The sequence below is a fragment of the Pagrus major genome, chromosome 16, assembly GCF_040436345.1.
Source record: "Pagrus major chromosome 16, Pma_NU_1.0".
NCBI lineage: Eukaryota > Metazoa > Chordata > Actinopteri > Spariformes > Sparidae > Pagrus > Pagrus major.
In genome coordinates this window covers 13,045,352-13,057,935 of record NC_133230.1, presented here as the reverse complement: position 1 = coordinate 13,057,935, position 12,584 = coordinate 13,045,352, and the positions used below count along the sequence as shown (strand labels likewise).

Here is a 12,584-nt window from a genome sequence, read left to right as displayed (position 1 = left end):
CACATTTAAAAACAAATACAATGAAAAATGATGAAAGATTAAGTATATATACTGTATATTTGGTCCTGACAGGCACTAATGTGAAAATACGAGCTCTCTTCTCACTCCGGGCCCCTGCAACTCCCCCATAAACTGAGAAATGTAGCTGTCAAGAAGTGATATACATCCCTGTTACTTCCTGCTTTTGATCATCATTTATGACCGAGTGTAAAAGTGTTGACTTGCCGCAACAAGTCTGTTCTTTATACCCTGTTAAAAATCTGATCACAAGATCAACTCCAGATGAAATATAAAAGGTCCATGTGGCGCTGTTATTTGTTTGAGCTCGTTCCCATGACTCTTCCTGAAATATTTTTGACCTTGTTTGCGGGGATGAAGGAGATCAGTCTTGTTTGGTCCCAGGAGGAGGCGGAGGAGGAGGCAGGATGGGGGTCCAAGCTCCTCAGTGAATATTTAAGATTTCACGTCATCCCGCTCGGCCCTCCGAGGGGGCCGGGGACTCGAACTCGGCTGGATCCCGCTGGTGGAGGCTGTTAAAGTAATTAGACGACATTACTCTGACTGACAGACCACAGAAGAAGGAAAGGGGGCTACGCCTCGCTCAAGACCCTGCAGCTTCAACAGTATTCAGTCTGAATATTTCTTAAAAGTCGTCTCAGGTCTTTAGTATCTACAGGAATTTACATTTGAGCATTAGCCAGCTCAAAGCGCTCTCTGTTTCTGTGGGATTTAGCCCGTTGTAGCTTTTGATTGATGAGGAATATTCTAAAGAGGGTCACTTAGCTTAAATTACAAAAACACATTTGTCACTTGCTCGAGCCAGGCTGATCATTTTGGTTTTTTCGTCCCTGGTTTTCAGATATTCGTGCTCTCTGTCTGCCTCTATACAAAGACTGTTTAAAAGAAGTGGATGTAACCTCCATGTCTGAAAAGTAAAGCCAATCAGAAGTGCCTTAAACGTGCATTTGTGCTAAAGGCCAGCTGGGTGCAACTCCACTGGTTGCAAAGGCTGTCTGATTATATATAAACTTATGAAAAATCACCCTACTTCTCACATGAGTTTATGGTCTCAATCATTAGTAACAAGTCTTCTTCAATACAGCATAATGATAATTTTATAAATGATGGCCTCCATTAGAATCCAAATTAATATCACCGTTAACGTGAATGACGGGTGCAACCTAGCTAGCTAGCTGGTCCAAGCGTTAGCTGATAATTTAACATTTGCTATGCTGATGGTACCTGATCCATCCCTTGTTCCTCCCCAGCTGCATCTTCTCATCTATATATAATCACTTTGGGCTCCAAACAGCCAAAATGCCAAACTTCAACCTTCAAGCAGTGCTCAACAAACCAACGGTTGATGTGACGGTGGCTACGTCCACTCCTTGTTTGTCAGTGATTGTCTCTGTACCAATAAAATGGAAATTAATTTTTTTATGGTGCTCACAGCTCTAAACGTCAACTGTGTCCCTGTTACTTTGTTTAATCCACTGACCTAGAGACTATTTGTTAATAAAGTTCCAATGAAACTGTTGACAGGGACATCTGTGGTTTATCAGCTATGTTCTTCTGCGCTTTGTTTGTTCCCGTTAATTTTTCCAAAGCTGTAAGCAATACAAAGGAAATCCAATAAAAGTCCACTGTATTAGGATTGTAGCAAACATTTTGGATAACTTTAAACATCTGCAAAACCTGCACTGTTAGAAACCATATGGAGTTTGTCCAGTTGCCCCAAAAGCCGGAAACAACTGGAGAAACTCTCCAGTTTCTCCAGTCTGTGTCCGGTGAAGTACTTACTTACTTACTTTAGGTGTTTCTAGATCATTTGTTCAAGATGAGCTTTCGTTTCACGTTCTTAAATAGTCCCTTTTTAAGAATCTACTGTATATCTTAACAATATTTGAGGCGAGTTGAACAGAAGATATAAACACAACTCCAATGTTTTTAATCATACGCTGACTGGCCTTCATCAGGGAGTTGTAACAACACCAAGAAATGACAAACATCACACTAGATTAGTTACTCGTTTCCAGTAAAAGGTCAGAAAGATTGAAATCAAGTCCACTTTCTGTTGAAGGAATCATTATTCAAAGCTGCTGTTTTCTCTTCGTGGGACTGACACTTGACTGAACGCACATGCTGGTTTTCAACAACTCAACGAGATCACTCATTACGATCAGGGAGCTTCCTCCAGAGAGCCATCGTGATCCACTTTTGGATACTGATTGTCCTAAAGGGAAACATTTGCATGTTAAGAGTCAAACTCAAGAGCATTTGGCAGCAAACCAGATTCCTTTAAGCCCCACACTACAGTTTGCACTTTCCAAATTTGCGGTAAATCACAAATCTGGACTCAAAAATACAAGAAATGACGTAAAACACTGTACAGTTGACTCATTTAAGTTTAACTTCTGGAATCCTGTTTGGCTCCAAAGCAGCGCAATTAAAGTTCGCCTTGGTCAATTCTTTCCAGATAATTTCCTGGAGTGGCAGGAAATGAAACAAAGATTTTGCTGTTAAGTGGTGAAACACATATTGTACATTCATGCCTCATTACTCACACACCCTAAAGTTAAATGTGTGGAATGTATTCTGGTGTGAGGGTGAGTTTCCAGCCAAAACGCATGACGTAGCCGGTGATGTTGAGCAGTTTTGAATGTGACTTGTGAGTGAGTCATGTAACCTGGTCTCAGTCACGGCCTCGACAGTATCTATGTGTCGGACGGCTGAAAGCAGACGTGGGAGGAGACGAGGAAATAATGCCACTGGGAGAAAATGTGCAGAATGTCTCCCAGCGTGTGTTAAAGCTCAGTGCACTGTCATTAGCTATGAATCACACACAGGTAGACAAGTGAAGACACCGGGGAAACCTACTTGTGAAGCAACACCTCTCAAAATGATATCTGCTTCTTAGAGCAACAAAGTAGTGAAGAAAGTAAAATCCTGAAGAATTTAAAGCCATTCTTGCAGCTCTGCTAGTCTGTACTTTGAGCTTAAAGCTTACATCAGCATGCTAACATGCTCAAAATGACGCTACATTCGTTAATTTCATATTTTTTCTTTGCCAGCTGATGGCCATGTTGGTGTTATTGATGTATATTGTGCGAGACGATGTCGTGGTTTCACACAAAACAAAATGACACTATAGATGAAACTCAGAGACTCACTTCAGTAGGATGGTTCCTCTTGGGAACATGAATGTCTGTGCCAAATTTCATAGCGATACATCGATTTAATGCTCAAGGAAAGGTTGGTGGATCAGTGGACTTTATTTACGGTATATAAGATCACCAAAGTCATTAGGGTTCATCCTCCTGGGACCACGAGTGCACAAAATTCATAGCAGTGCATCCAATTGTTCAGAAAGTTCACTAAAAAAAACAATTAGGTCAGCCTCACTGGTGCAAAAGGAAAAGTTGGGGTATGTATAGAAACTTATGAGATCACCAAAGTCCTTAGGATTCATCCTCCTGAGACCATGAATGTCTGCCAAATTTCACTGCAATACATCCTTTAGATGCAATATTTCAGTACAAAATGGTGGACCAATGGCCCAACAACTGCCTGCTAGAGAAACAATAAAAACACGGTCATTGTGTCATTCATAGCTGATGAAATGTGACTCTGTGAGCTGTGGTGGAGCGGGATGAAACCGAGGAGTGCATTCCAGGGTCGGACTCATCCCAGCCAGTCTCTCCATCATATGTTTGTCAGCAGCTCTGCTTCCTCGGGGCGCCCGTCTCCAATCCCCCCATGCGGTGATGTTTCAGACCACTTGTGACTAATGTGCTACTCATAGAAACATTCAAGTACTTCCAGTTTTGGATTACTCTGAAGGGAACTTTAAAATATATGTGTTTTGGATCCAATTCAGGAAACGCAGAGCGTTTGGCTCACTGAGACAGCTTTAAAGAAATAGTTTGACATTCAGGAAAATCTGCTTATCTGATGTCTCGCTGATTGATACGACTTTAATGTCTTGTCTGTTAAATACGAAACTACAGTAGCTTATGTAATGCTCGGCTGGAATAAGGTGGAAACGAGGTGAAACATCCTCCAAGGAGCACTTCTAAAAGTCATGTTTGTGTAATATATACACAAACCGAAATGTTATAACAAGTTGTGGTTTTATTGACCGTCACCTTTAAAGAGAACAAACTGTCTCCAGTATTAATGCTTCATATGTTGACGGACATTAACAAGAGCGGTGTTGATCTTCTTGACTGATGATTGGGAGTGTAGTCATTGAGTTACAAATGAAAAATTGTTGAGAAATTGTTCTTTCAGTGCCTTAATCTTTTGTGAGGAACATTGTGTTAGATCTTTTTGCATGAAATGTGCTATAATTAAAAGTTCTGTTATCGTTATATCGTCTATAATCATTGACATGATGGCACAAATTGCACTCCAATTTTTGTGTATTTGTTACAAGTTTGTCTACATACATTCAATAAAAAGAATTATTACATTGTATTTATACAAAAAACTTTGGCAGCGGGTTTAAATGCCCAACTGAACAAGTGAATAAACATGGAAATATAAAGTATCCGACCTTTTATGTCATTATTTACAGTAAAACCAACCATGTGCTTTGGCGCTGCCTAGTGAAAAGTTCGGATACTGCATGCCGACTGCATGTGGATGACAAACAAGTTAAAAGCTTTAACTTTCACAAACGTTTTGTTAAAGAAGCAACTTTCCTCGTGTTTTAATAATCCACTTGTTAAAAAAAAAGCACGAGATATTCCAGTTTGCAGCTGATAAAAGCCAGACGACACTGTGTAAACATGATGCTGTCATTGGCTTGTGCTCTGAGCGGCTTGTTTATTTAACTATTTTCATAAACTGAGAGAACTGTCAGGAGAGAATGTGCTTGCTGTTCTCTATAATAGTTAGGTAAACACTGATATTTGGACTGTTCCATCATATGGCTTTTTATGGATCACATGTGTGGGAACAAATGGTCAACGTCAAAGTTTCGCTGCCAAAAAGAAACAAAGATTTTGTGTGAGCCAATTCACAACATCAAACAAGCCCCTAGCTGCTGCGATGACTGATGCAAAGCACCGCCTCTACTAACATTTAATAAAAAAACAAAAAACATATTCACGTTACTGGTATTTTTATTTTTTCTGAAAAACAAACCATGTAATAAAAGAATCCGGGGTATTCGAGGGTTAAATGACCATATGACGCTTAACAAAAAAGCAAATCTTTCTCACAATGGAAACATGAAAATGATCTACATAATAAATACAATCTTTTTTTTTTAACACTATACAAGATGGTGTGTTACTGGAGCTTGGCCTCAACAGGCCTCAAGTAACATGCAACACCATATTTCTACTTGATTGGTAGGTCAAAAATCTTAACCGTGACCAAAAGGTAGGTGGCAGGGGGGGAATGTTTCAAGCAATACGCACAGTACAGGCTCAAATATGACAACTCGGAGGAAAAAAAAAAAAAAATGCAGAAAAAGTTCACAAAGTCCAGAAATCCTGTGTTTCTCTTCACGTTTCATCATGTGTCCAAGTGTTCCAGTCGTCTTTGTTAAGTTGAGTAATCCTGCAGGAGAACAGAGGACGGAAAATACGTAGACGTTTACAAACCAATTAATTGAGAGAATAATTGCCAATCTAATCGTTGATGAACACAATTGTTAGTTACAGACCAAATAATAGTATTTTTCAGATAAATAAAGCAAATAAAGTCAACTTACAGCTCTCGGTTTCTTGTTCACCTTCATGTCAAATCTGCAACAAAATCAAAGTAAGGCTGCATTAGATATCAACAGGTAAAGAATAAATCAACCTGGTGTTGATGGGAATTATGGTAAAAACAAACAATACCACTACTGTATCATGAAGAAGCCTAAAACAAGCCCGTAACAAGAACGCTAAATGACGATGTGTTTGTTCTTGTTTGTGCACAAATCTGTTGCCAAACCAACATCTGACAAGTCCAGCAATTTTTTAGTTGATTGCTGGAATTGTGGAGACACACTTGAAATGAACCTGGGGTAAGAAAGATATGGAAATACCCCAGTAACAAGCAGAAATAACTAATGAAATTTAGAGTGCTGGATACTGATGTGCATTCAAAATCAAAGAGAGAAGAAGTGTTGGACATGCAGTATGATTGAATCGCTAGCAGGCTGAAACTCAAACTCGCAGGCTGAAACTCAAAGCAGACAGAGAGCAGGAAAAACAGTGGAAAAGTTGAGGATGGGGTTTTTACAGCAGGCAGGATGTTCACACGACAGGAGCAGGAAGTAAAATTCAGACTTACTCAAAGTCATAATCAAACATGGCAGAAGGACTGGGGGGGAGCGGCATTAGGGGGAAGGAAGAAAGCAGCAGCTGTTAGTTTACCAACCTGAGTCTAAAGCCCTACGTCTACATTATACTGCAGTCCAGACTTTACTGAGTGAGAGAATCACTTCTTCACAGTGAGTTAGGTGGAGCACCTGCTGTGTTAATATGTGGTTACAACATTAAAGCCTGAGTCAGGAAAAACAGGTTGAGATTAAACAGGTGAGTAACACAGCGACATTTAACTCTGCCAAGGAACTTATTAAATCTTCTTTGTGTTGTGAAGGTGTACACAACAATTCGACTAAACAAACCAGTCATTTGTTAACCTTTTGTTCACCCAATCACAGTAATTTGCCTGTTATAACAACTACAACAGACTTGGATTCAACTATTAGAAAGGTATGAAGGAGAAAAACATACTGCAACTGCCCGAAAATTAACATTGTTTTCCTGGAAATTACATTTGAACAAGCACAACTTTGCCAAGAGACAAGGGGGGGGTGAAGAATTTTGTATTTTCTGTGTCTTTTTTCTACAACACAAGTGCCAGAAAGCTGTGAGAAACTTTTGGCCACTGTGGTTTATTTCTAATGAGCAAAACTGGGCTTATTTTCATGGACTTTTTTTCTAATTTGTAGCTTTTTCTTGTAAAATACATTGACTTCTTCAAGTCTCTAAAAATCCTCTTAATGATAATGGTTGAAAGAATACATTACCCTCTCAAGTCAGTCCACCACCTTATATCAGTGTTTACTCACAGATCTGCTCACCTTGAATTCCCTTCATTTCTCTCTCCACCTCCAGCTGGCTTGCCCTGTGTCTTACTGTCAATCTCTCCCTGTATGCGTCTGCTCTGTGAACTTTCTTCATCAGCAGTATGTTATATAAAGTTGCCCAGAAATAAGCATCGCGTTTTGATTTTTCACCCGCGATTCTGTTTTAACTATAGCAAATGAGCCGCGTGTGGAGGAGGCTTCTTGTTAATGATCGCTCCCTTACAGGTACAGGTTGAATATGAAGGAGGAGAGCATGTGGAAATTGTCCACTTGTTCATCAATCACATCGTTGTTCTCTCAAATGGATGAAAATATAAAAATTAGCAATACTAAAATGGGTCGTCAATTATACTTCATCAGCTGTTAGTATATCTGAGCAGTCTGTGTGCGGGAAACACACACAGTGATGTGTACATACAACATACTTGATCAAGAAATCCTGACATTGGGTGTCGAATTAACAGCACAATCAGAGGGAAGAAGTGTTTCTCAAAACTTAGTTATGTACCTGTGTCTGTTTTTGTTCTTCCTCTTCTTGTGACTCCCGTGATGGCTGCCTGAGGAGGAGGAGGAGGCTGCCTTCTGAGGCTTTAGGTCCTGAAGCGTCGAGTCCACGTCCTCTGTGTCCTCCTGGCTGGGCTCGTTCTCTTGGTTCTGGAGATCTGGAGAGGCGTCGCTTTCGGTACCACTGCCTGCTTCACCTGACGCAACACAAATGACGACATAAGCTCAGTGTTGGAAAGTACTAAAGACTATATCGGAGACACTTTTTCATCGCTGCTTGGCTTGAGAAACAACTCACGTTTTTCATTCATGTGATCTGGGATTCCACCGAGTGCACAAACAGCCTGCAAATCAAAACAGAGGTCGCAGTTTCAGCAAATAAGCAACCGACATATTTTGTGGGAAAAGTCCAGGGAGAGGGGGGACTTACTGCAACTGATGTGACAGATGACTTGCTGAACAAACGCTCTGCTTCCTTGAATTTCCTATTCCTTCTGTCAGTCTTACTATTGGAGTTCCTGTTAAAATCACAGACATATAGTTAGGTAGGTAGCCATGATAAAGTGGAATGACAGTTTCCAGTTAGTTTTCACATAATAAAAAAAGATTTTTAAAAGCAATTATGTAACAAAATGGCTTATACACGTCTTGAGCCCATGTACTTTGATTTTCTTGACTTGTGTATACTCGAAAACAAAAGAAACATTCATGCAGCCTCAAATTACTGTGTCTGACACTTACTTTTGGTTGGTGAGGTATCGGTCCCATCCTCTGATGATGTTGCCATACATCTGGGTGTCTTCTAGGTAGCTGCCTTCAAATGCATATATTTGTCTTTCCAAGTTCACCAACGTCTCCTAAGATATTGAAGAAATTAAACTCAAATTAATTGAGAAAGGGGGAGGAGGTGTGCACAGATGATCAGACAGATGTGTAGACATGTTTTTCATTCTGTTGATTTGGATTCGGGGTGAATTTGCAGTCAGGGATGCAAAGACAGGAGGTAAATTAGCTTGAGTTGTACACATTTTCTGTTCTGCCTTCTCGTTTAAACTCGACTTAGACTAGACTTACTTGTGTTTGGCTTGACTATTGAGTGTTTATTGTGTAATATTAAAACGGTATCTCCTTTCTGTCTGACTTGTAACTTTCCTTATCATGCTGTCCGAAATGTTTTGAACCTGAACAGGTGAACCAAAGCCAAACAAATCACAGATGTGGCTACAGTACACCCATGAAGTTAACATATCGCGAGAACTCCACCAAGCCGGGCGGCGGCTTAAAAATGTAGCTATGCTAGCTCGCTAGCATATTGGGATAATAACGCTGCAACAATGCCCGTTAGCGCAACAAACTCTTATAAATATTCAAAAAAAATATTATCATAAAGCTTGTAAAATTCGCTTGTGTTCATTAAACATTTCCAGCAGAACCAGCGTTAGATAACTCGTTAAACAATGGCTAATAACGTTAGGCTCGCTGACAGTAAAGGTAGCTCGCTAGCCGAGTTAGCAGGAGCTACTAGCACTACTGGAATGAACTGTGCAGCACTTAGCATTAGCTAGCTAGCTAGGCCTCGGCTAGCAAACGAGCGCAGACATTAAAGTTGCAGTTAGCTGTAATTCTCATTGCTAAAAACACCTAAAGTCGTTTTATTCTTTCGCGAAATTGCGGTAACTTACTGCAAGTTCTTGTTTCCTCTTCACCAGTTCAGCGAGCTCCCGGCGGGTATCCGGGATCTGTGGCGGGGTCGTCTTCGCATGCATCGCCATGATGGATGTAGCTTTCTAAACCTAGAAACAAAACAGAGGCGGGTTGGTATAGAGCGACCGACGGGCCGCCATTTTGCCGACAGATGGCGCCAAGAGACAACAGGAAGTGAGAGCCGGGCACCCTGTGTTACAGTCGCCATGGCAACAGAAACTCTTAACTGATATCCAGCTGAACCATGGGGAACGTGTACCGGTTTAATAACAGTGAGTCCACTTATTTTCATTATTTATTTATCTTAAAATAAAAAAATATATATATATTAATGTTCTTTTGATCTGACAGCAGATAATAGTCCAGCTTTAATACCATCAAAACACCAAAGAGTGGCTATAAAACATCAAGAGAAGAAGGGCTTTTCTTCTCAAGCGAAGAGATTTCCTTCACGAGACCGTCTGGTAAATCCTTAATAAATTAAATTAACAGCTAAATATAACCGACAGCGCAAAACGAATGTGATGTAGATTATTTGTTGTTTTCAGAATGAAAATCCAGGACCGGGCAGTTATGACTGCGTCTCCAGCGCTGAAGTCCAAAGTCCGTCCTTCTCAAAGAAAGGCACCGCGGGCTTCGTTCCACCCAAGGTCAGGTCAAGGCGTTCGCGGTCCACAGAGGATGAACCCTACCGACAAGGGCGTATATTAAAATGGTTTTCATCCTCATCCATTCAATAGGCTGCCAGACCTTCCAATAACCCACACAGAAGCCGGCCAGGACCAAATGCGTACAACCTACAGAGCTTCTTCGCAGACAAGTATAACTTTGGTCCGAAGCACGAAACTCCAGCCCCCAATCAGTGTGATGTGCGTATGTGAATTATACGAGACTTCTGGGACTGTGTTGTGCTTCCTGTAGTAAATGTTCATCTTTTTGTTTCTTCTGCGTGGACAGGTCAGCCGTGGCAGGACACCAAAGAGATCCTCCTCGGTCGTCGGTACATCGGCTTTCCTGTCAAAAACCGGACGCTACTCTTTTTACCCAAACGATAATGTGCCATCACCATGTAATTATTACCTTCTATATCTTTAAGTTCTCTATGTAAAGTCATGCATAATATCCCTTTAACCAGTGCTGTATATTATGGTCCTTTTGATAAGCGAACTTAGTAGGTAAAACAAGAACACAACGAATTAAAGTTAATGGATCCTTTATTATCCAGTGATGGGAAACTGATGAGGCTGTTGTTGACGTTCTTCAGTGTCAAAAAATGTTAACAAAATTTCTTTTCAGCGCTTTTAAATGTCATATAATCTACAATAAACATGTTTATGATACTATGATTAACATTTATATAGTGTTATTTGTTCTAATAAGCAACCATTAAGGACTTATAAGGGAAGATATATCAGTATCAATATGAAAACCTTTTTTTAGGGAACATAAAGCAGAAAAAGATTTCCTAATAATTGGATTTAACTTAGTTGTACTCTCACATCCTAAATCTGTTGAAGGTCACTATGAAGTGAGAGACAATGGCCAAGGCAAGGCCATCGTGTCGCCCTTCAAATCAAAAACTCAGAGAATCCCTCCTCCTGTGGACCACCATGTACCGGGCCCAGGAGCCTACAGTCCACATCAGACCCCTCCACCGGAGAAGAAGACCATCCTGCCGTGAGTTAACACTCACATATTTGTGGCTTTGGGTTTGTGTTCATTCATTTCTTTTCTGTTGTTTAACAATGTCAATTCTGTTAACTGTGTTTCAGGAAGGGATATTATTTATCGATATCTGCGCCTCCTCTCATCGTTCCTAAGTTCCCTCCCTTACCAGGCCCTTGGCAGTACTACATAGGGAGTTTTAACGGCCCGACTAAGCGTCCCATGCCCACTGCTGCGTCTGCATCCAGAGCTAAAAGGATACCCCAACGCTCACGGGCCGACATAAAGCCAGGTCCAGGTAATAAAAATAAACAAATCCAGTACATAAAACATAGAAAACATACATTTTACAGGACATTTTAGTTGTTGGTTGCTCATTGTAGTCACATGCTCATTTGTACAGTTTTAAATAAATAAATTGGGATTAGACTACGTTGGCAATAAATTTGCATCCCTGCTTACTTGCGGGGGCTGTTTCAAATTGAGTGTGGAGAATGTAGGAAATTGCTGACTTTAATACTGTATATGTAAATGAGGCGGGGGAAGGGAAAGTAGGTGCGCATAAAAATTTTATGACAACATTTAATCATAAAGTAACTCCTGGAATCTGCCTCGGATTTTAGCTTTGACTCTTTAAATCCCACTTTTTAAATGTCCCTGTTTATCTGCATATTAATATTCTTGTTCCTGTAGAGCAAAGTAATCATGCTTAGCTGCAACTAATCTGTACATATCCTCCTCCTGTGATAGCAAGTGTGAAAGTGTTAAGTTGAACTTTCTCTCTCTTTCTCCAGGTTTCTTTAATCCACAAATTTTGCCGAAGCAGTCCTTCATTTACAACGTCTCCGGAGTCTGGATTTCTGTTTGAAGCTGTCGAGGAAACCTGCACTGCAGATAAATAAAAAATTTCCACCCACACAAACTGATTATCTGTATCAAAATGCTTCTCTGCAAGGAGCGGTCTGTCTCTCCATCTTTAAATGTAAATGGGTTCCTGTATCTGTGACGTTTTTCAGCATTCACTGAGAAAGAAAGGATGAAAACTAAAAATGTTTGCAATCATTTAGTCTGTTTCTATGTTTAAGCAGGCCAGTGAGAGACTGTTGAGGAGGACGAGTCATAATCAGTACGTAAGGGAAACACCAAAACACTCCAAAAGCCATATGTTTCATCCTCACCCCAGTTTCCTGATGCTCTCTGCAGGAGATGATAGAGCAGTGAGGGTTGCTGCTGCTGCAGTCCCCAACAGCTGCTGGTCCAGTCAGTGGTACGCCACAGCAACAGCTGAGAGCTTGAGATGACACCACTGTGCCAACTGCCAGAGGGCAGACAGAGGGGTGGAGTGTGACTCTGTATGTGAGCAATGTGACTGACTGGGCATGAGGCAGGGATGGTGTTCAACCCCAGAGACAAATGGACACATCAGTCACTCCCTTTTATCAGATGTTATATTGTTGGATCAGTGGCTACAACACTTCAAAACCCAAATCTGCAGCTCCCTTAAGCTCTGCAGAGCTTTGTGGTGAGTTTCAGCTCAATATTTAGCTGCCCAGCTTCAACCTTACTGTTCTGGGTCACTCTCTCTGCTTTCATAGTGTCGTTTTCCCAGCAGCAAGCA

At 40.8% G+C, this 12,584-nt stretch overlaps 2 protein-coding genes across 4 annotated transcripts; one reads left to right on the top strand and one right to left on the bottom strand.

Annotated features, from left to right (window-relative positions):
- Positions 1-5,108: 5,108 nt before the first annotated feature.
- meaf6 (MYST/Esa1-associated factor 6) lies at positions 5,109-9,391 on the bottom strand. Of its 2 annotated transcripts, XM_073484515.1 has the most exons (8): positions 9,280-9,370; positions 8,339-8,454; positions 8,028-8,115; positions 7,896-7,941; positions 7,602-7,794; positions 6,292-6,321; positions 5,723-5,756; positions 5,109-5,568 (listed from the first exon to the last, which is right to left on the bottom strand). In XM_073484515.1, exons 1-8 carry the CDS (start codon positions 9,367-9,369, stop codon positions 5,554-5,556), a joined length of 612 nt encoding a protein of 203 aa, XP_073340616.1. In that variant the 5' UTR covers position 9,370; the 3' UTR covers positions 5,109-5,553. The 2 variants fall into 2 exon arrangements, with proteins under 2 accessions (XP_073340616.1, XP_073340617.1); XM_073484516.1 differs by lacking the exon at positions 6,292-6,321 and having other exon boundaries at positions 9,280-9,391.
- Positions 9,392-9,469: 78 nt separating this feature from the next.
- On the top strand, positions 9,470-11,869 carry stpg1 (sperm-tail PG-rich repeat containing 1). Of its 2 annotated transcripts, none has more exons than XM_073484514.1 (8): positions 9,470-9,573; positions 9,656-9,765; positions 9,850-9,951; positions 10,042-10,170; positions 10,259-10,370; positions 10,819-10,978; positions 11,074-11,264; positions 11,761-11,869. In XM_073484514.1, the coding sequence occupies exons 1-8, from the start codon at positions 9,546-9,548 to the stop codon at positions 11,832-11,834; spliced, it is 906 nt and encodes a 301-aa protein (XP_073340615.1). In that variant the 5' UTR covers positions 9,470-9,545; the 3' UTR covers positions 11,835-11,869. The 2 variants fall into 2 exon arrangements, with proteins under 2 accessions (XP_073340615.1, XP_073340614.1); XM_073484513.1 differs by having other exon boundaries at positions 9,653-9,765.
- The last annotated feature ends 715 nt before the right edge of the window (positions 11,870-12,584 follow it).

What these genes read in the sequence shown, in the direction of transcription:
- meaf6 (XM_073484515.1), bottom strand. Translation starts at nt 9,369, where the DNA reads ATGGCGATGCATGCGAAGACGACCCCGCCACAGATCCCGGATACCCGC. An exon ending in CGATACCTCACCAACCAAAA is followed by an intron (nt 8,116 to 8,338) that starts GTAAGTGTCAGA and finishes TGATTTTAACAG; the next exon opens with GAACTCCAATAGTAAGACTG. An exon ending in ATGTTTGATTATGACTTTGA is followed by an intron (nt 5,757 to 6,291) that starts GTAAGTCTGAAT and finishes ATTTTGTTGCAG; the next exon opens with ATTTGACATGAAGGTGAACA.
- stpg1 (XM_073484513.1), top strand. Translation starts at nt 9,546, where the DNA reads ATGGGGAACGTGTACCGGTTTAATAACA. An exon ending in GAGAAGAAGACCATCCTGCC is followed by an intron (nt 10,979 to 11,073) that starts GTGAGTTAACAC and finishes ACTGTGTTTCAG; the next exon opens with GAAGGGATATTATTTATCGA. An exon ending in CGACATAAAGCCAGGTCCAG is followed by an intron (nt 11,265 to 11,760) that starts GTAATAAAAATA and finishes CTCTTTCTCCAG; the next exon opens with GTTTCTTTAATCCACAAATT.